The sequence below is a fragment of the Solanum lycopersicum genome, chromosome 10, assembly GCF_036512215.1.
Source record: "Solanum lycopersicum chromosome 10, SLM_r2.1".
Classification (NCBI taxonomy): Eukaryota; Viridiplantae; Streptophyta; class Magnoliopsida; order Solanales; family Solanaceae; genus Solanum; species Solanum lycopersicum.
The window spans coordinates 55,999,963-56,021,226 of record NC_090809.1 but is presented as its reverse complement, the minus strand read 5'-3'; the positions used below and the strand labels follow the sequence as shown (position 1 = coordinate 56,021,226).

Sequence of the window (21,264 nt, the reverse complement as noted above, 5' to 3'; positions counted from 1 at the left end):
TTTGTATAATTAGTCATGTTTGTATATGTATAATTCACCAGGATATACAAATAAATATGTATAATATACAATTTTTTAGACTATATGCATATACAATTCACCTCTCTCCCACTCTCTGCCCTCTCTCCTCACTCTCTCGATCTCGCTCGCCTCTCTCATCCCTCTCCCAATCTCGTTTGCCATTTATACAAATGTATATGTATAATATACAGCTATATATAATTATGTACATATACAATTCACCTCTCTCCCACTCTCTGCCCTCCCTCGCTCGCCTCTCTCTCTCTCGCTCTCGCTCGCCTCTCTCCTCCGTCTCCTAATCTCTCTTGCCATATATACAAATACATATGTGTAATATATAATTATCTAACCAATATACATATACAATTCACCTTTCTCCCACTCTTTTCCCCCTCTATCTCACCTCTCTATCGCAGTCTCCCTCGATCTCTCTTCTTCCATATGATATGTAGTTACAAATTGTAATTATCAAACTATAGATATGGAGAGTAATTAATTATTTTTAAGTGGTTATATGTGAAAGTTTCCTTTTAGGAAATTAGCAGAGAAATTATAACTAAACAAATAACCAATGAATTTGGATTGTAGCCAAATTGAGTTAAGCTAAATTGAGTTAATTAATAAATTTAGCTAAATATTAAATAAGACATATTAATATTAATTGATTAACGAGCGTCTTTATCTTGACGAAATAAAATAATTAACTTAATTATAAGCTAATAACTAGAGAATATATGTCAACTTAAAGTAAACAAATTTAATAAAATACTCTACTAAATAAAAACTAAATCTTTTTAGATGATTTTTTAATATTCATAAAATATATTAATCGTATATACATAGTTATTTAAAACATATATATTACAACAAATTATAAAAATGTGACAAAAATATTTTAAAAAGTTTCCAAACTATGTTTATTTTTTATTTTTTGAAATTTTTATAAAACTAATTATTTTAAATTGTTTGAAATTTAAGAAACTCGATGATAAGTTATATTGTGGAGGGTTAAAATTGGGTGTCAACAGATATATCGTTTAATTTCATATGTACATTAAGATATCAAAACAAACAGTCCCAATAATCTGGTGTTCAAATTCAGAGACAAGATCTTAATATTCAGATGTTTATTCAGATCTACACATCTAGATCTTCATGCATATCTTAATATTCAGATTCAGACGTCTTAATCTTAATGGAAACAAATGAGGCCTAAGGCTATGTTATAGATCTTACTCATTCAGACTCATTAAGACCCATATGATTAACATTCAGACCTAAAAATTCAACGCACTTAATGGACTAAATATGAATGATTATATTCAGATCCTCATTAAGTGCAAAAATAAGGCCTAAGACTTCGCCTCAAATTTGGTTCATTCAGATCCTTTTAGACTCATTAAGAGATTTTTAAGTGATAAAAAAACAAATGCATTTAATGACCTAATGTCCGAACGATTCAAATTTAGACATTTATTAAGTCCAAGCAAATGAAGTTTTAGATACAGTCTAGTTTGCAATATTACGAATCTTACCAGATTTTAATACATCTAGATATACTTTTAGATACCTGGGGAAAAAATTATGTATAATTTGTTCTAGATATATTGCATTCAAATGGATTCACATGTATCTTAATACATAACAAATCTCGTTCACCTCCTTCTCATCTCGCTTGCCACTCTCATATGTATCTAGCATCCAGATGTTGAGAATACAATTAATCCCTCCGTTCCATTTTATGTGGGACATTTGATCGTGCACAGAGTTTAAGAAATAAATGAAGACTTTGAAATGTTTACCAAATTGTTCTTCAAAAGTTGATTCACTTTTCTCTCTCCTCATAAATGTATTTGAGTACTATTTTTAAAATTATGTGGGACAAACAACGGTAAAAAAGAAATTATACATTTAAATACTTACCATATAAGGACATGTGACATTCTTTTTGGGATTGACCAAAAAGAAAATGGTGCCACATAAAATGGGACGTAGAGAGTAACTAATATTTCATCTAATAGTTGAGACGGTTACACACTTAACACCATATGCATGCAAATCACACTATGTACACGTGTCTCTTAGATGAGACGGTCACACACTTCAACACCATATATATGTGAATTACAATAGATATATTTTGCATGTATCTGAAATACATAATAAATTTCGTTCGCCTCTTTTTCATCTCTCGCCATAGTATATATAATGGTGAATTATATTAAATCATGTAATTTCTCTAATTTTTAATAGGTAAAAGTTTATTTGAATAATCAAAGTCCAAATTTTATACTTGTCAAAGTAGTGATGTTAGCTGATAACCAAACAAACACAAAAAAGTCTAAAATATATACTTAAAATTTAAGTAATGTTTCAAAACAGCGTTAAGAGCCGCCTCTTATTTTATAAATAATTATTCCAGACCCCCCCCCCCCCCTCCCAACTAAAAAAACCCCCCACCCCTTTTGAAAATATTATTCTCTACATTTTAAGTTATGCATCTTAATTTAGTTCAACATGAGATTTAAGAAAATATCTCAAAAATAATTTATAATTTTAAAACAAAATGTTTAATTTTAAATCGTGTTATCTTTAAAATAACATTTACGATATTGGGTTAAAGAAATTTGTCAAATAAAAAGTGATATCTTTTTTCTAAAGGAATATTTAAAAAAGACATATAAATGGAAATCATCCTTATAATTAATTTATGTAACTTTTTGTATTGGTACATCTCTTTAAAAAATTATATTTAATACTAATTTAAACTTTTTATTCTTTTTTCGTAGCCTGTTTCTTAAATTACGTACTAATAAAATATTATCATCAGCTGAGAATTGAGATAATAACTAATGAAAATATATAAAATAAACTTAAAGAAGATAAGAGCCGCCACCTAAACATTTGATTTTTGCCAATTAAAAAGTCCATCCACTATTTATTTAGCCATGTCTGCTTCGTTAAAATTGAGTGATTTATGAAGAAAAAAGTTCAAATAACGATGTGAAATATTATTTCTAGCTATAAATACATCTCCTTTTACCACTTGTTCCCCATCATGACCTTTTCCTACAACAATAAAATGAGGCATTTTGAATTCATAGTTTTTTCTTTACTATTTTCTTCACCTTTGCTGACTGCCTCCGCAGAGCAATGTGGTGTGCAGGCAGGAGGTGCGCTTTGTGCCGCGGGACTGTGTTGCAGCAAATTTGGGTGGTGTGGTTACACTGATGCCCATTGTGCTCCCGGCAATTGTCAAAGCCAGTGTCGTGACAGCCCCGAACCTTCTGGGGACCTTAGCGGTGTCATCTCAAATTCCATGTTTGATCAGATGCTGAATCATCGCAACGATAATACTTGTCAAGGAAAAAATAATTTCTATAGCTACAATGCATTTATTAGTGCTGCCAAGTCATTTCCTGGCTTTGGCACCTCTGGTGATACCACTGCTCGTAAAAGGGAAATTGCTGCCTTCTTTGCCCAAACCTCTCATGAAACTACTGGTATATATATCAATTTAAATTTGATGAATTCAATAATTAGATCGGACAATTATGATTTTATTGTGAATCTAGAAATTGGTAAAATTCGTCGAATTATGCCTTGTTAGGAGGATGGCCTACGGCACCAGATGGACCCTACGCATGGGGTTACTGCTTCCTTAGAGAACAGGGAAGCCCGGGCGATTACTGTACACCAAGTAGTCAATGGCCTTGTGCTCCTGGAAGGAAATATTTCGGACGAGGCCCAATTCAAATTTCACAGTAAGCTACATAAGTCTATTTGTTCTATGATAAAATTTGATGAACTTGTAGCGTCTAATGTATTTTGACATTTCAAAACAGCAACTACAACTATGGGCCATGTGGAAGAGCCATTGGAGTGGACCTTTTAAACAATCCTGACTTAGTAGCAACAGACCCAAGCATCTCATTCAAATCAGCTATATGGTTCTGGATGACCCCTCAATCACCAAAGCCTTCTTGTCATGATGTCATCACTGGAAGATGGCAACCATCTAATGTTGACCAAGCAGCTAATCGCCTCCCTGGATTCGGTGTCATCACAAACATCATCAACGGTGGCCTGGAATGTGGTCATGGGAATGATAACAGGGTTCAGGATCGAATTGGATTTTATAGGAGATATTGTGAAATTCTTGGAGTTAGTCCTGGTAACAATCTCGATTGTGGCAGCCAGCGGTCCTTTGGAAACGGACTCTTAGTCGATACTATGTAACAACTTCATCCCTTGTTTTGTTGTATTCTCTTGTAACCTATAATGTCTCAGCTATAAATAAATTGTGATAATAGTCTGAATGTCTGATGGGACCTGACTATAACTGCTTGTAATAATAAACAAAGACACTTGCCACCAAAAGTTCAATCTTCGAAATCAAATAAATGTGTATATGCTTACAACCTAAATATATCAATTATTTAGGCATCTTTGGAAAGTGTAAACTCTTGCACAATAATAAAAGTTGGCAGAAGTGGAAGTTTGGCTTAATGATCTTTCTCTTTAAAAGGAAGAGTGCGTTTTTATTATCGGATTAATTAAAAGGAAAAAATATACAGATAAGTAAATATATATTAATTAATTATTTAATATAATATAACTTGTGATTAACCGTTATTTACATATTTACATCTCCTCTCTTATTCTCTCACGTCATGAATCTAGCTTGCTTTTCTCCTCTTTTTCAGTCATCTCTTTTGCCTCTCTCCTCTTCCCTCTCTCGCTTTTACAAACATAAAACAAAATACAAATACAAATATTAATAGTTGTCTATATAAATACAAATGATAACAATTAATTATACAATACCAATTATCTGCCAATCTCATTGCTACTTTATTTTGTCCAATTGTTCTCGCTTGTACGAATACAAATGTTAGCTATTTTGATACAAACATATATTAAATCAATTATACAAAAACAAATGATAGTCTCGACTATACATATCTCTTTAGTGATACAAATAGGAATACACATATGTTCGTCCATACAAACATAAATACAAATGATGACAATAAATAATACATTCAAACACAAATTGATATGATTATACATAATTTATTAATTGATACTAATACTATTGTATTCATTGATACAAATACATACTAATATATACAATTATGTAGGTATATAAATATAATCACTAATACATACAATTACATATATATAATTATCTAATACAAAAAAGGGTAAATTACATAAATATGCAATATTAACCATTTATGTCAATATCATTTTTTTAACTAAACAACAATACGTTAGAATCCTTCGCCCCTTTTTCTGTCTAACTTTTCTCTTCCTCCTTTTTTCTACTTCTTCTTCATTGTCCTTCCTGTATCATTTTTCTTCTTCTTCTTCTTTTTTTGAATTTTTCATTTAAATTAAATTATTTTTTGCTTATATTTTATTAATTTTATTTAAAAATACGACAAGAAGAGAAATAGGAAATTAAAAGAAATATACAATATCATGTTCTCAACTAAATTTTCAAATCTTAAAAATTATACAAACGAGAGATCAACATTGATGGTCATTGTATAAATTTTAATTTTGAATTAATTATAGGAATTTTACGAATTTGTATTTAGTTTGGATAGGTTATTTCTACAAGTAATTGAAAATGTCTTTTGAAATTTATAGCACAATTTTAATAGTATTTGGTTAAGTTTATAATTAATTTTAGGAGATGTATTAGATTGAAACTCGAAAAAGATGAAGTTTATGAAACGGCATCGCGATTGTGTTAAAGTTATATTAGATATGTTTCGTGATTGCATTAAAATTGTATTAAATTCCCAAACAATGCATTTATAATGCATAACACACTTCACTTTTTTTCCGTGATATCAACAAAAATAATTTAGTAAGCACTTGTAATACATTTATAACATATGCACAATACATTTGTAATACATATTGCAAACATTACTCATGTTCTTAGTGATACAAAGTAAAATAATTTACAAGACACATCTGATACATGTTTTATTTATAATAATACAAGTTTAATTTTGTCTATAGATTATTGTCTTGTCTTTTGTTAGTTACTTTTTTCATTTATTGTTAATTTTTTCTTCTAATTCAACTTTAATATGTGTGTAATCCATTTTTTATTCAAGTTTAATTCATTTGGCAGTTTATTATGTTTATTCATTTGTTACAATTAGATTACTTATCTAATTAATTGTTGATACAAGTTTTATTTAGTTTACGAATCATTAACTGCTCTTTCATTTGCAATTAGTTTGGATAGATAGTTTCTACAAATAGTTAAAAATATCGTTTGGAGTTTATATTTAATTAAGAGGGTTCAATTAACTTTAGAATTGACTTTAGGAAAATTATTAGATTGAAGCTTGAAAATGATGAAGTTTATAGAATAATATCGCATTTGTATCAAAGTTGTATTAGATATGTTTCATAATTGTATTAAAAATGTATTAAAATCATGAACAATACATCCTACATTTATAATATATATTGCAAACTTCACTCCCTTTTTAATGATATCAAATAAAATAATTTGGGTAACACACTTATAATACATTTTTAATACATGCACAATACATTTTAATACATATTGCAAACACCACTCACATTCTTAGTGAAACAAATCAAAAAATAATTATAAGACACATATAATACATGTTTTATTCATGAATAATACATTTATAATATGTATTGCACACTTCACTTTTTTTTCGGATACTAACAAGAATAATTTAGATACACACTAATAATACATTTATAAAACATGCACAATATATTTTTAATACATATTGCAACCATCACTCATTTTCTTAGTGATAAAAGAAAAATAATTTATAAAATACATATGGTATAAGTTTTATTCATGAATAATATGAGTTTAATTCCGTTTATAGAATGTTGACTTGTCTTTTATTAATTACGTTTCCCGTTCATTCTTAATTTTCTATTCTAATTGAACTTTAATATTGTGTAATACAATTTTAAAGCAACTGAATTTATTTTGCAATTTTTTGATTTATTTGTCATTGTTGAATTACTTGTTTAATTCACTATTAATACAAGTTTTATTTACTCTATAGATCATTTTTTTAATTTAACTTTGGTATGTGTGTAATACATTTTTTATTCAAGTTTAATTCATTTTGCAATTTGTTATGTCTCTTTATTTTTTGTGATTAAATTATTTATTTATTTAATTAATTACTGATACAAATTTTATTCATTCTATGATTATTGACTACTCTATGACAGAAAATGAAAAGAAAAACAAAATGAAAAAAACACTAGAAAAAGAGAGAGCGCAGCAAAGAGAAAGTAAAAAATAAAAAATAATTTTAAAAAAGCAAAGAGATAGAGAGATCAGCAAAGAGAAAGCAAAAAATTAAAAAAAAACAATTTAAAAAAAAGAGTAAGAGAGAAAGGGCAACAAAAAGGAGTGAGAGAAAGAGAAAAAATTAAAAAGCTGAGAAAAAAAAGAGGCAAGACAAGAAAAAAGTAAAGTTAGTTTAGAGATAGATCACGTAAATAAAGAAATTAGAGAAAATATAGCACGGATAAAATATTTAAAAATAATTCCTTTTACAATAGCCCTATAGGATAAATGTATATGAGAAGACCCCATAAAAATACTAAAGAATATTGTAAGGTTAAACAAGAATTATTAAGTTTATATTTCAAATATACAAAATATTTAGAAGAAATAAAATTAGATAATAGCGAGAAACTAAATAACCTATTATTTTCAATTAAAAAATCAAAATACAAGTTATTAAGACACCTTAGATCAAGAAATATCCAGATTAGAGGCTACAAGTTCTATGAAAAAACATCCTTTTACTAGAAGTGTAAAAATAAATTATTGATATTTATATAGAGAACTAGAAGAAAAACAAAGATTACAAAAAATAGAAAAATGTATAATAGAATACTTAAATATATATGAAAATCAATTATTTACACTAGAAAATTTTTATCTAGAAAGACATACAAACGAAGAATACATAAGCGCTTTAAAGTGAGAATTACAAGGAATTAGAAATAAAATTTACAATTTTACTAAAAGAATGAAAGACCATAGGGAACAGTGTAAAATAACACCTTTAGGATAGAATATAGTAAAAATAGGTTCTTTAAAAAATCTAGAATACTTAGATTTACAGATAAATATAAAAACAAAATTTAAAAGGCTAAAAGACGATAGTGTAATAAAGTGTAATTTTGAAAACGGATGACACTGTTTACACACTACAGAAGACTCTAAATATAATACCCTAATAGACTTAATAATAAATTTTAGTTAAACAATTAGAGAACATAATAATAAAATTATAAAATTACTAGGTGAACAAGAAGAAACTCAAAATAGACAAAAACAGTTTTTCAACAAAATAGAGGGTAATTTAGATTATATTAAGGAACAAGGAATTGAATTAAATAAAAAATTAAGCAAACTAAAAAACAAACAAAAAGAAGAAGTTAATAATACATTAATTATAAGAATACAAGAGATAAAAACAGAATTAACATTATTAAAAGAAATAGTTCTTTCATGATAGATTTAGTGTAAACTAAGACACACAAAGAAGCTACTACGTTAATAGAAAAAAGAATAACTCTTCCAACAGATAACAATGAGTTTAATCCATCTTCAAAATCAGATCAATTTATCATAAAACAAAATAATATAATAATAACACTATTATTACAAATAAATAACAAAATAAATTAAAAAAAATTTAAAGAAAAAAGAGAAAGTAAAAATATAACAGAGGTAGAGGAATTAATAGAAAAATTAGCTAAAATAGAAATCACTCCACAAAGAGAAAGAACAATAAAGAAATAAAAGAAATGGACATTTTTCAGCTAGATCAAGAAATGAAGGACCAGAAAGACCTAGACCAAACTACTCCCGAAATAGCATCGGTAATAATTTTATATCGAGAATATTAAATAAAAGAACTAAAGAAGAAAACAACCAACAATTAGATGAAACAATAGATGTAGATAAAGATGTACAAATTTTTCAACGAAATTAATTAACATTGTTAAACCCTAAAGTTTTATATAATACAAATTACCTTAACAAATCTCAATTATATAGACACTATAGAGAAGAACAACTATCAGTAATAGAAATAATTCGGTAGCCCTAAATCTTATAAATTCAGATTCCCTAATAGAACTAAATAATGTAAGAAAAGACTTAATGCATATGCGACTAATAATAATAGGTGTTAAAGGATTTACTAGAAAAAATTTAGGAACAAAGATATTAATTATAATATATGATGACAGATGATCAGACCTAAAAAAATCAATTATAGGATTAAGTGACGTAGATATAACAAATAATGGAGAAATATTTTATATAAACCCAAACTTTATGATGAATTTAAAAAAAAAAACATATTAAAATAGAATTACAAACTAAAGGATATGAAGAAATGCAAAATAGAAAAAACCTACTAATGTGCATAGGATTTTTAGGAAAAATAACAGACAATAGTAATACTAGATTTAAATTACAGATAAAAGATGTATTGAAGTAATGGAAAATAAAGGAATAAAACTAGTAAAACCTATAAAGATAAACCCTAAAGAATATGCAGGATTAGATTGAAAATTAGATGATTTTAAGAAAAAAGAAAGTCTAACTCCTGATGCTCATCTAATGTACATAAATTCTAAAGGTGAGCCCTCGATTAGATTTACAGATTATAACTATGTAACTCATAGAGATATAGAAGAAGAAAGCGTCGTGGAAGAAATACCGTTAGAAGGAATGAACATGGAAGTAATATTAGAAGAAGAATTTGCAGTAGACTTAGCTATAGAAAAAACAAAAGAGATAAGTTAGAGCAACATAAATAAATTGTTTAATATAAAGGATGTAAACTAGGAATTTTAGACTTAGAAAAGTTAACATCTCATTTTAAAATATGTGAATTCGGGACAAATAATAGAGGTTATAGATTAGAAAAAATGTTACAAGAAAAATTAGAAAAAGCTAATAATATAATAAAAGAAGTACAAGAAAGTGATAGCGAGAAAACTGAGTTAGAATCTATAATTAGCCAAAAAGAATTAATGGAGTCAGCAAGCTCAAGTAGCTCATTCCAAATAACAACAGAACAAGAATATACTGCACACAATAAAACTGGAAATATACCACGTAGAAGAGTGTATAGACAGGGTGATGTCCCCCCAGCAAACCTAAAACCGATAGGAAAAAGAAATCCTATAGAAGAACCAATGTACTACAAGAAGGAAGAAGTAAAGGAAAAATATTAAACATAGCAGCACATGATCCACAAAAATGGAATTCAGTAATAGACTTATGGAAAGGAATCGTAGTAGCAGATTTTATAAAATATTATACTGAAACAGATGCAGAAACCATGTATAAGTATTTAGAAACCTTTTTAGGACAATCCACTAAAGCATTATGGGAAGCCTATAAGGTTGAGTTCCCACAAGAGTTCCAATATTTGGTATCATTAGGACCAAATTCATACAATTTTACAAATAAAATTCATACATTAATAACAGGAGAAGACCCTAATAGTGGATTAGTAACACTACTAAGAAATGCGATAATAAAATTAGAATAGTTGAGTATAAGTAACTGGTACCATATAAAGAAATTCTTAAATGATTATTTTTACTACTGTACAATTAGTGGTAATGCTTTCGACCAAGATCTAGGAAAAAATTTATTTAATAAATTGTCTGGAGCTTTAGGAAGAGAAAAAGAAGACAAGTGGACTAAACGAGAAGGAGTATTACAAAATCCTCAGGCTAAATGGTCAATAGGACATAGGATACAACATATAATGGAAACACTACAAGAAAAGTGCACGCACCTACAAATACAAAAACAATTAAAACAAAATGAGATGAATTTCTGTAAAGATGTAATATACACTGCTCAAAGCTATGATAAAGATCAATATAAAAGAAAAAAGTATAAAAAAATATAAACCACAATATAATAAAAGAAAGGGATAATGTCCAAGTACCCCCTCTACCTATGCCCGAAATCTCAGAGACACACTTATACTATACTAAGGTCCTATTACCCCCCTGAACTTATTTTATTAATAATTTTTTACCCCTTTTCGACCAACGTGGCACTATCTTGTGGGCCCAACGATGGTTGACTTTTCTCTTCAAACTAGTGTCACGTAGGCTAAAAAGGGGTAGAAAATTAGTTATAAAATAAGTTCAGGGGGGTAATTGGAGCTTAGTATAGTATAAGTGTGTCTCTGGGATTTCGGGCATAGGTTGAGGGAGTACTTGGACATTATCCCTAAAAGAAATAGTAAGAAAGGATACTTTCTTAGAAAATCTTCTGCTAGAAAACCATATCTAAATAAAGATAGACATGTTAGAAAATACAGTTCATATAGAAATTATAAAAATAAGTTAGAATATTTCACATTTGGAGGTATAGAACATTTGGCAAATACTTGTCCTAAAAGGTATAACACAAAAACTAGAAATGCTCAATTAGTAGAAGAATTTAATGAAGCATTATTAAATGTAGACGAATATATGTCAGATAATGAGAGTATTTACTCTATAGTAAGTATCGATGTAGAAAAACAGACTAAAGAAGAGAGCTCCTCCAATTCAGAAGGAGAAGAACTAATTAATGAAATAGGACTAGAAGACCTAAATTTAGAAGATTTTACAAGTTAATTTTATGAACATAGTAGAATGCGAACATAATTTCGAAAAGGACACAGGTCTAGATAGTAATCCATGTTGTTGGTGAAAATGGTATCCTAGCAAAAATAAAATAGCTAAATGTAATAAATATTTTAAAGAAGGATGCATAACTTGCATACAAAACCAACTACGACTAATAATTCAAAATAAAAAAGAAATATATATAAATGAACCCTTAATAAACCTTAAAGTATTAATTTTAGAAACAAAGGTAAAAGAATTAGAAGAAAGAATAATAAGATTAGGATAGGAAAAACATATTGAATCACTGTCATCAATAGACAATCAAGAATTATAAATGAAGAATTTAACACCTTAATATACAATGAAGATAAAAAAAATACTGTTAAAGTATTAACAAGACTTCAATTAGGAGAATACGAAATAGAAACCTTGGCATTAGTAGATTCAGGATGTACTAATAGCATCCTTAACAAGAAATTAGTACCTGCAGAACTAAAAACCCTAGCAAAGTCGCTCGCAGCCATGCAAATGGACGGAACACATAACGTATATAGACACTATATAGATAAAGCACAGGTTAAGTTTTTAAACACATGTTCAGAATTTTATAAACCTACTTATAAAATGGATAAAATATGGGTAAGAGACTTGAATATAAGTGTATATTTTGTATTAGGATTAGATTTTATATTACATAATAAAGGAGGCACTATTATAACAAGTGATGGAATAATTTTTCTAAAAAGTATCACTCATACGTCGATTTTAACTAATAAACCTAATACTAAAATAAGATACAAACTAAAAAAAAATACTGCGATAATTGTAAAAATAATACAACATGTAGTAAAATAGGTTGTAATAAGGTTGGCAAACCGACAGGACCGGGTCAACAGGGCCGGTTTTACCCGTAATTGGACCGGTATCGAATTTTTCTTATCGAATTTTCTTACCGATACCGAATTTTACCGGACCGAATTTTCCAGAAAAATCAACCTGCTCCACCAGGTCCGTTAGTAACCGGTTCGGAATCGGGTTGGACCGATTTGGAACCGGGTCTTACAGGTTCATGCGGTACTTTTTTTAATTTTTTTTTAATTATTTTAATTATTATATAATATTATATATTTATATTAAAACTTCAATTGAAAACTTTAAAGTTTATATAAGTTTGAAATTGATTTTATACTTTAAAGTTTATATTGAATTTAAAGTTTCAAATTGAATTTAAAGTTTTATATTGAACTTAAGTTTGAAATTGAATTTAAAGTTTTTTAAACTTTATATTAAATTTAAAGTTTGAGATTGAATTTAAACTTTAAAGTTTATATTGAATTTAAATTTTTAATTTAAACTTTTATTAAAATAATTAAAAATTAAATTTATAAAATGACATGAATTAAATAGAAGAGACTATTATAAAAGAAAATCAAGGCGAATAGCCATATATTTATTGAAATAAATAAATTATACAATACAAATATTAGAAAGAGAATAAGAGTACATAATTTAGGAGGAATTGAATAGTAATTATTATACTAACAATTGCATTTTTTAAAAAATTCTTTTTGTAAATTTTATATCATTTGAAAAGAAAGATTTTCTGGAATTGGCATTTGTCGTTATTCTTCCATTGCTTCCATGTCATCATCACTATTCTCACCAAATATTTTCATCTATTTGGTCTTCTATATGGATACTTAATAGTGGTAGTCCAGTGTTTCTTCTTTCGGCATTGACCCAATCTCAAAACAACACCGATATTTTCAAACTGTCCTTTGCTAATGAATATCGATGATCTCCATTCATAAATCTCGCCACGCTAAAGGCTTGCTCCGAAGCGATCGATGATGCTTGAATCACTAGCACATCTCGAACAATCCTAGAAAGGGTCGGAAATTGATTTTCACGATTCTTCCACCATATTAATATTCGAGGTTGAAGTTGTCCTTCTTCATGCCTAATCTTTTCCCGTGTCTGGTTAAAATATAAATCAAAATCATTATTAGTAGAAGATTCAAGCTCAAGATATTCATCCATCATATCATTTGTATCATCACTTTTAGGCTTAGAAGATGAAGGTTTAACTATTGGAATATTTTTTTCTACAACTTTATATGCATTATATAAATCTCTAACTTTTGTATAAATGCTACTTTTACATTGTTCAACACTAGAAGTTTCATCATCTTTAATTTCTAAATTTACATAAATCTTTTCAACCATTCTTTCAACACGGAATAGGGAAAAAATATTTTTTGAATTTATCAATCATAAAAGCAAGTGAATCTTTAAATTGTTCTTTTCCTTTATATTTAGCAAATTCAATTAAAATAGCACAAATATTTACTAAAACAGAAGAAATAGTAGGATAATATTGACCAGAACATGCATTTGTTGCTCTATAAAAAACATTTAAAAAATCAATCAGTTCTTTTGTATTTTGTCGATCTTCAAAGCCAATTCTTAAACTCGGATCCGCATTATGAGCATTAAAAACTAATTGTAGCGGTTTTTGATAAACATAAGCAACTTGAAGCATTTCAAATGAAGAATTCTATCTAGTGCATATTTCTTTTGGAATTTTTCTATATGCAAGTCCACATTCATTACAACGATTTTTAAATTCAATAATTCTAGCTTTTACTTTAGCTTTAAAAATTCAATTACAAGCAAGACTAATTTTTCACAAGAAACTCCAAATTGAGAAATACCATCTTTTACTATTAAATTATAGACATGTGCGGCACACTTAATATGAAAACAATCATTATCAATTGGACAAAATCTAATTTTTAAATAATCAACGACTCTTAAATTATTAGAAGCATTATCTAAAGTGACACTCATTATTTTATCACATTTTCCATAATATTGTAAAATAGAGCCTACTTTTGATGCTATATAAGAACCGATTTTAGTTTCTTCAATAAATTTATACGCTAATATTCGTTTTTGCATGTCCCATTCATGGTCAATCCAATGGACAGTAAGTGTAAAATAATTGTTACCATTAGGACTATGTCCCATATCAAAAGTAATAGATAATCTACCATAATAAGCAAATAAACAACAAAGAAAATGAGAATATTCTTTTTGATATTTAAAAAGATCACTTTTAATCGTATTTCTTGGAATACCTTCATAATCTAGATTATATAATTCTCGAATATAATGAACAAAACCAGGATGTGAAGGAAATGAAAAAGGTAAACCACAAACAGCAACCATTTTAGCTAATTCTCTACGATCTTTTTCTTTATTATACGTGCGGTGTGTGCTTCGACTAGCCGGGTTAGACATATTTAATACACCTTGAACCATATTAGAACCTCCAACACCCATAGAACTTTCAGGTATGGGTGTTCCATTTCTATTAGCTCTTTCTATATCATCTAGGCGAGAAAATTCTTTATTACACTTTCGTAAATGTGTTCTTAGTCGTCACGTTCCCCCTTGTGTACCCGTAGTTACATGTTTCATTACCAATTTACATTTAGTGCACGAAACAGTAGCTTTTTGCCTCATTTTGTATCAAAAATTTCCATACTAACGATCTTTTAACACGTACGACGGCGACATTTGAAAAAGTAGGTAAAAGGGAGACTTCGGTAACCGGACTAGTCGGGGTAGTCATCTTCCTCATTTATTTCTACTTCTTCTTCTAATTCTTCCTCAAAATTAGTATAATGTCTATTTAAAGACTCATGATCTACTTCATTTTCAGAATTAAATTCAATAGGTCTTGGTGACGTAAAAAAAGTTTCATTAACACAAGTATAATCATTATTATTAACTAAATATCTAGGTGGCAAATTTTTAGAACAAGAACTACTAACTCCTCCCTTTTTATTTTTTAATTCTGACATTAGTCTTTTATCACTATTTCTTTTCGAATTCATGTTAAAATTTAAAATAATTAAATATATGAGAAAAACAAGCAAAATAATATAATAAAAGAGATAAAACAACTAAATTAATAAACAAATAACAATTAAAGTTGATAGTTGGACGAATGTAACAAACGTTTACGTAAAAGTAGACGTATAACCAAAGCCAGATTTGATAGATGCCTATTGTAGCTTCCGAAATTCAAACTCCAACTCAATATCACAATATAATAATTAATAATTTATGAGAGATTTAAAATTGAGACTTTGAGAGATTGTCTAAGTAGTGAATTTGTGATTTAAAATGGAAAAAAGGGGTATATTTTTAGTGTAAATGGGTTAGAAAGGGGTGGGGTGATAATTGACCGTTTTGGGCCCCAGCCCAACGGTCATAAAATGGCCACCTTAATAAAAAAAATTGAAAAAATCAACTAAACCGGTTATTACCGGATTGGACCGGTCCGGAATCGATTCTTACCGAACCGGTTCAACCGGATAAAAAATTGGGAACCGGTTTGGTTCAACCGGTACCGAACGAATCGGTACGGAAATCGGACTAGAACCGAACCGGACCGGCAAAAAATCGATCCGTTTGCCAGCCTTAGGTTATAATATAATATCTGAAAATTTATCAGAAATAGAAGAGTTAGAAGATTTAGATGAATTAGACAAAAATTATGTCTTAATATAAATGACAACAAAATTATATAATTTTAAAACAGGAATTCAGAAAATAGGACAAATAAAAAATCAACAAGACTTAAATAACATTATAAAAATCCTAGATCAAATAAAAATAATAGGTGAAAAGCCTTAAAAACATTGGGAAAATAACAAAATTGTGTGTAAACTTGACATTATAAATCCCGAATATAAAATAAAAACTGTTGCGATAGAAGCAACCAATCAAAATCTAGAAGATTTTAGTATACAAATTAAAGAATTATTAGAGTTAGGAGTAACAAAAAGATCGACCTCAAAACATAGATCGGCAACATTTATGATAAGAAATCATAATGAAATAATTAGAGGAAAAGTTAGAATGGTAATAAATTATGAAAGATTAAACGATAACATTAGAACAGACGGATATAAATTACCAGATAAAATAGAACTAATAAATAGAATACAAGAAAAAAATATTTAGTAAGTTTGATTGTAAATCAGGATATTGGCAGATAAAAATGCATCCGGATAGTATTGAATGGACAACCTTTACATGTCCAGAAGGACATTTTAAATGGTTAGTCATGTCATTCGGTTTAAAAACTGCGCCTCCAATTTTTCAAAGAAAAATGAATAAAATATTTGGAGAATACAAAAAAATTGTTCTAGTATATGTAGATGATATATTAGTATTCAGTAAAGATATAAAAGAACACTTAGGACATTTACAGACGGCGTTTAGGTTATTTGTTAATAATGGAATAATAATTAGTAAAAAGAAAATAAAATTATGTAAGAATTATATAAATTTTTTAGGAATTATATTAGGAGAAGAAAAAATTAAACTACAACCTCATATAGTCAAAAAAAAAACTTTAGGTATGCCAGATAGATTAAATAGTTTAAAAGACTTACAAAAAATTTTAGGAATAATAAACTATGCGGGACTATTTATTAAAGATTTAGGAAAACTTGCAGGACCATTATATTCTAAGACAGGAAGCAAAGGACAAAGAAATTTTAATATAGAAGATACAAAGTTAGTACAAAAACTAAAGGATAAAATAAGAAATATTCATGATCTTAATATACCTTTAGAATCAGATTATTTAATTATCGAAATATATGGTAGTTTAGAAGGACGGGGAGCAGTATTAAAAGTCAGACCTCATATAGTCCTGACAAAGAAGAAAGAATATGTGCCTACCAAAGTGAAAAATATATAAAAAAAAATAAATAAAGCTAGCATAGACATTGAAATCCTAGTTGTAATATATGGCCTGAATAGTTTTAGAATATACATTTTAAACAAATCAGAGATATTAGTAAGGACAGACTGTGAAACCATAGTAAATTTCATCAGAAAATTAATGATAAAAGTAGTAGTAAAAGACGATGGTTAAAATTTTTTAGATACTATATCTATTTATCAATCTATAGTATTTGAGCATATAAAGAAAAATGATAATGATATGACAAATCAATTAAGTAGATTACTAATAAAGTTTAAATTTTACAGAATGAAACTATTACTACCAGACAGGGGTAAGATAGTTCAACCTTCAACCCAAGACTATGCAGACTCTTACAAACAGACAATGTTATCAAATTTACATTTTAAACCTCTAAACCAAAATTGATGATGTCAGAATAGAAAGACTGCAGTTTGGACAACAAAACTTAATAGCATATGAACTGTCTAACTAGACATTCAGATATTTGCCTAATTGCCAACTAGACAAACAACAAACATGCCTCATAGATAATATATGGATAGTACATAATAAAAAAGACACAAAATATGTAATTGCTATTTCAAATGCTTTAGAATATTATTTTACTAACAAAATAAAGAAAATAAATTTAAATATTATGTGGTAATTCATGGTAAAACAAATGGTGTTTTTCAGACATGGATAGAAGTTTTAGACTCTATTAAAGGTTTTCAAAAACTTGTTTTTAAAGGTTTTAATGATTTTACAGAAGATTTAGACTATGCTAGAGGGATATTAGGACCAAATTACTATATTTCTCCAACACTTAGGCAAAATTCAGATAAAACTCCATAATACAACATCCAAAAGGATACATACAAAGTAATATTTTGTGATCATTGCTCATCCATGATCGAAGCATTTAAAAGGCTAAATCTAATAATGAAGCTCTAATGCAAGAAAAAGCCAAGCTCAGGGAAAAACTCCGAAGAATGAAAAGCAAAGATCAGACTAAATAAGATGTACAAACTCAGTCAGATATATAGGGTTTTCCATCTCTAATAAAAATGGATGAGATGGGTGTGCATTCCCCACTAAATGTTAAGAAATTCACTGTATCGGATGAAGACACAGCTAATCCGGTTCAAATGGTAACCGATAAAGTGTTATCAAATCTGTTTATGGTTGTCGCTTTGCCAAAAAGTGAAAATGAAGAAAGTTCATCTTCTTCCCAGAATAGACGAAGACTATCACTATCTTTTACCCAAAACCTGAAACAAAAAATTTATAAAATCCAGAAAATTAAAGACATAGAATTTCTCATTACCGAGACAGTAAAAAAATTACTCAAACAAAAACAGGAACAAGAGAAACATATGATTAAAGACCCAAGCCCAATTCCAAGCCAGAAAACTAGTCAATAAAACTCAAAAAAATTACTTAGAGACAATGCAATATGTCCAAAAATCCTAATGGTGATGACTCTGGATGAGTTTTGATCCTATAACATTGCATAATTTAGACACTTAAAAAATAAATAAATAATAATAATAATATAGATATACATTAAAGTATTTTGTAAAAAAAAATTGTAATCAAGAGGGATGCCTCTTTAGTCAATCTGTGAGTCCCACTTTACTCACTATTACACATCTGTGAAAAAATTGTTGGGACATGCTTAAAAGGATAAGACAGATACCAGACAACGAGGACAATAATGCAAGAGAAGGAGCATTATTTCATTTGACGATAGGGCCCAGAAGTGTACCGATTGAGATGATAAGATTCTCTTTCTATTTGAAATACAAAGTTTGAAGTTCGAAGATCTCTATATAAAAGCAGACATTATCAGTTGAAGAAAAAATAAGAAAGAAAAAGAGCAGAAAAATCAAAAATCAAAAATAAGAAATTATGCCAGAAATCTCTCTTATAAAATTCCTAGCATAAAAAAGTTCTCTGTAATATAAAGTCTGTACTAAGTTTGAAGAAGTTATATTTTTGTGAGTTTTCAGATTTCTCGAAAGGAAAATTTCACTTCGTTAATTATGTAAGTTTTCATATTTAAGATCTAGTAACTTCCATATATGTAAATTATGTTTGTTTATGTAAAAACTGTTTGATATGTTTTATATGTAAATTATGATATGTAAAAATTGTTTAATATGTTTTTTTTGACATAAATTTATGTTACTTAGTATATGGTTAGTCTCTTAGCCCCTAAAAAGGATAGATGGATTAACCTGTAAATTCCTAGGAATCTGACAGGTCTTGTTAAATGTTCTTAACATAGAACTATTAATGATCATATCCGTGACGTGGTTAAAGAAGACTGCAATTAGGAACAAAAGCTAAAAAAAAGAAATGAACAATAGTAATAAATTCATGAATGAACATAGTCAAAAAAAAAAAAGAGGGAAAAATATTAGAAACTTATACTGAAAACTATATAAAAAACAAGGGAGTAAAGAAGTACTGACTATGACTTCACAAATAAAATTTTTTATCAAATATTTAACAAATTTAAAATAACACTCTTTTATTGTACTCTAATTTTTATTTATTTTAGAGTTAAATTTGAGCTTCTCTATTCAAAAGGAACTTATACTCTCTTTATTCTATTTTATATCATATAATTTTATTTGACACAGTTTAAGGATTTGTATATGGTAATTTATGTATGGTCTAAATAAGAGAGGATATTGACTAGGAATGATATTACAAATGATAAAGATGAATTTTTAATATTAAATTATTACTAAATAGGTAAATATAATTTTTATATAAAATTAAAATAAAAATAAATCATATAAAATATAAATTAGGAAAAGAGAGTATAAAATATAAGAAAATTTTATTTGAAAAGTCAGATCAAATTCCGCCGTCGTTAAAGGACAATGGGACACGTTACATCTTAGGGAATACAATACCACACCGTTCATAGTCTTTATATTTTTCTATTTTAATTTGCTTATTTTGATTTTTATTTTAATTCGTTTATAAAAATAATTTCATTATAAAAATTTATTTTGTTTAACTTTTGCATAGCATAAAATATTTAAAATTATAAAATTAAAAAATATTTTAATATATTTATATAATTTTTACTTCAAGTTAGTAATATTTAAACGGTTTTTTTTTACTTTATTAAATATTATATTAGATCAAACATAAATAAATAAATTAAAACGAACGAGATATATTATCCTATGTCAAAAATATCTGAACAATTTAAAAATGACAATTGACACCTTAACATGGGGAGTAAGATAATTTAAAAAAACACCTGCCGTTAACATTACTTTGTCTAAAAATCCAGCAACTAGGTCTTATATATATATATATATATATGTGGCAAGAGAAGATCTGGAATAATTATAAGAGCCGCCACTTTCTTTTTTATTGACCCCCTTAAAAATACTATTCTCTTAATTTTAATTAATGTATTTCAATTTAATTCCGCACAAAGTTTTAAAAAGACTTTAAACTAAAAGAATTACTCATAAAAAAAAAGTAGTTTTGATTTTCAACTTACTAGAAAGAAGAAGAAGACAAGTTAGATGATTCTTCTATATTAATTAATAACGTAGAATTTTTCTAGTAAATATTTTTTAAAAAGTATTTTTTTTATATTCAATTACATGATTTATATTTTACAATGACATAGATATGTATCTTAATTTAGATCACATATATATTTTATAATCTCTATTCTGAAATTTCGTACTCGAAAATTGCATACATCACAGGGAAGAGAGTAACTAATGAAAATA

At 27.7% G+C, this 21,264-nt stretch overlaps 1 protein-coding gene across 1 annotated transcript; it reads left to right on the top strand.

Moving 5' to 3' along the window:
- The first annotated feature begins 2,915 nt into the window (after positions 1–2,915).
- Positions 2,916–4,401, top strand: LOC101266770 (basic endochitinase). Its single transcript, XM_004248587.4, has 3 exons — positions 2,916–3,524; positions 3,632–3,785; positions 3,867–4,401. The coding sequence occupies exons 1-3, from the start codon at positions 3,080–3,082 to the stop codon at positions 4,258–4,260; spliced, it is 993 nt and encodes a 330-aa protein (XP_004248635.1). The 5' UTR covers positions 2,916–3,079; the 3' UTR covers positions 4,261–4,401.
- The last annotated feature ends 16,863 nt before the right edge of the window (positions 4,402–21,264 follow it).

Excerpts from the sequence above, each read along its gene's own strand:
- LOC101266770 (XM_004248587.4), top strand. The coding sequence starts at position 3,080 with ATGACCTTTTCCTACAACAATAAAATGAGGCATTTTGAATTCATAGTT. Across the intron at positions 3,525-3,631 it reads AACCTCTCATGAAACTACTG|GAGGATGGCCTACGGCACCA; the intron begins GTATATATATCA and ends ATGCCTTGTTAG. Across the intron at positions 3,786-3,866 it reads GGCCCAATTCAAATTTCACA|CAACTACAACTATGGGCCAT; the intron begins GTAAGCTACATA and ends ATTTCAAAACAG.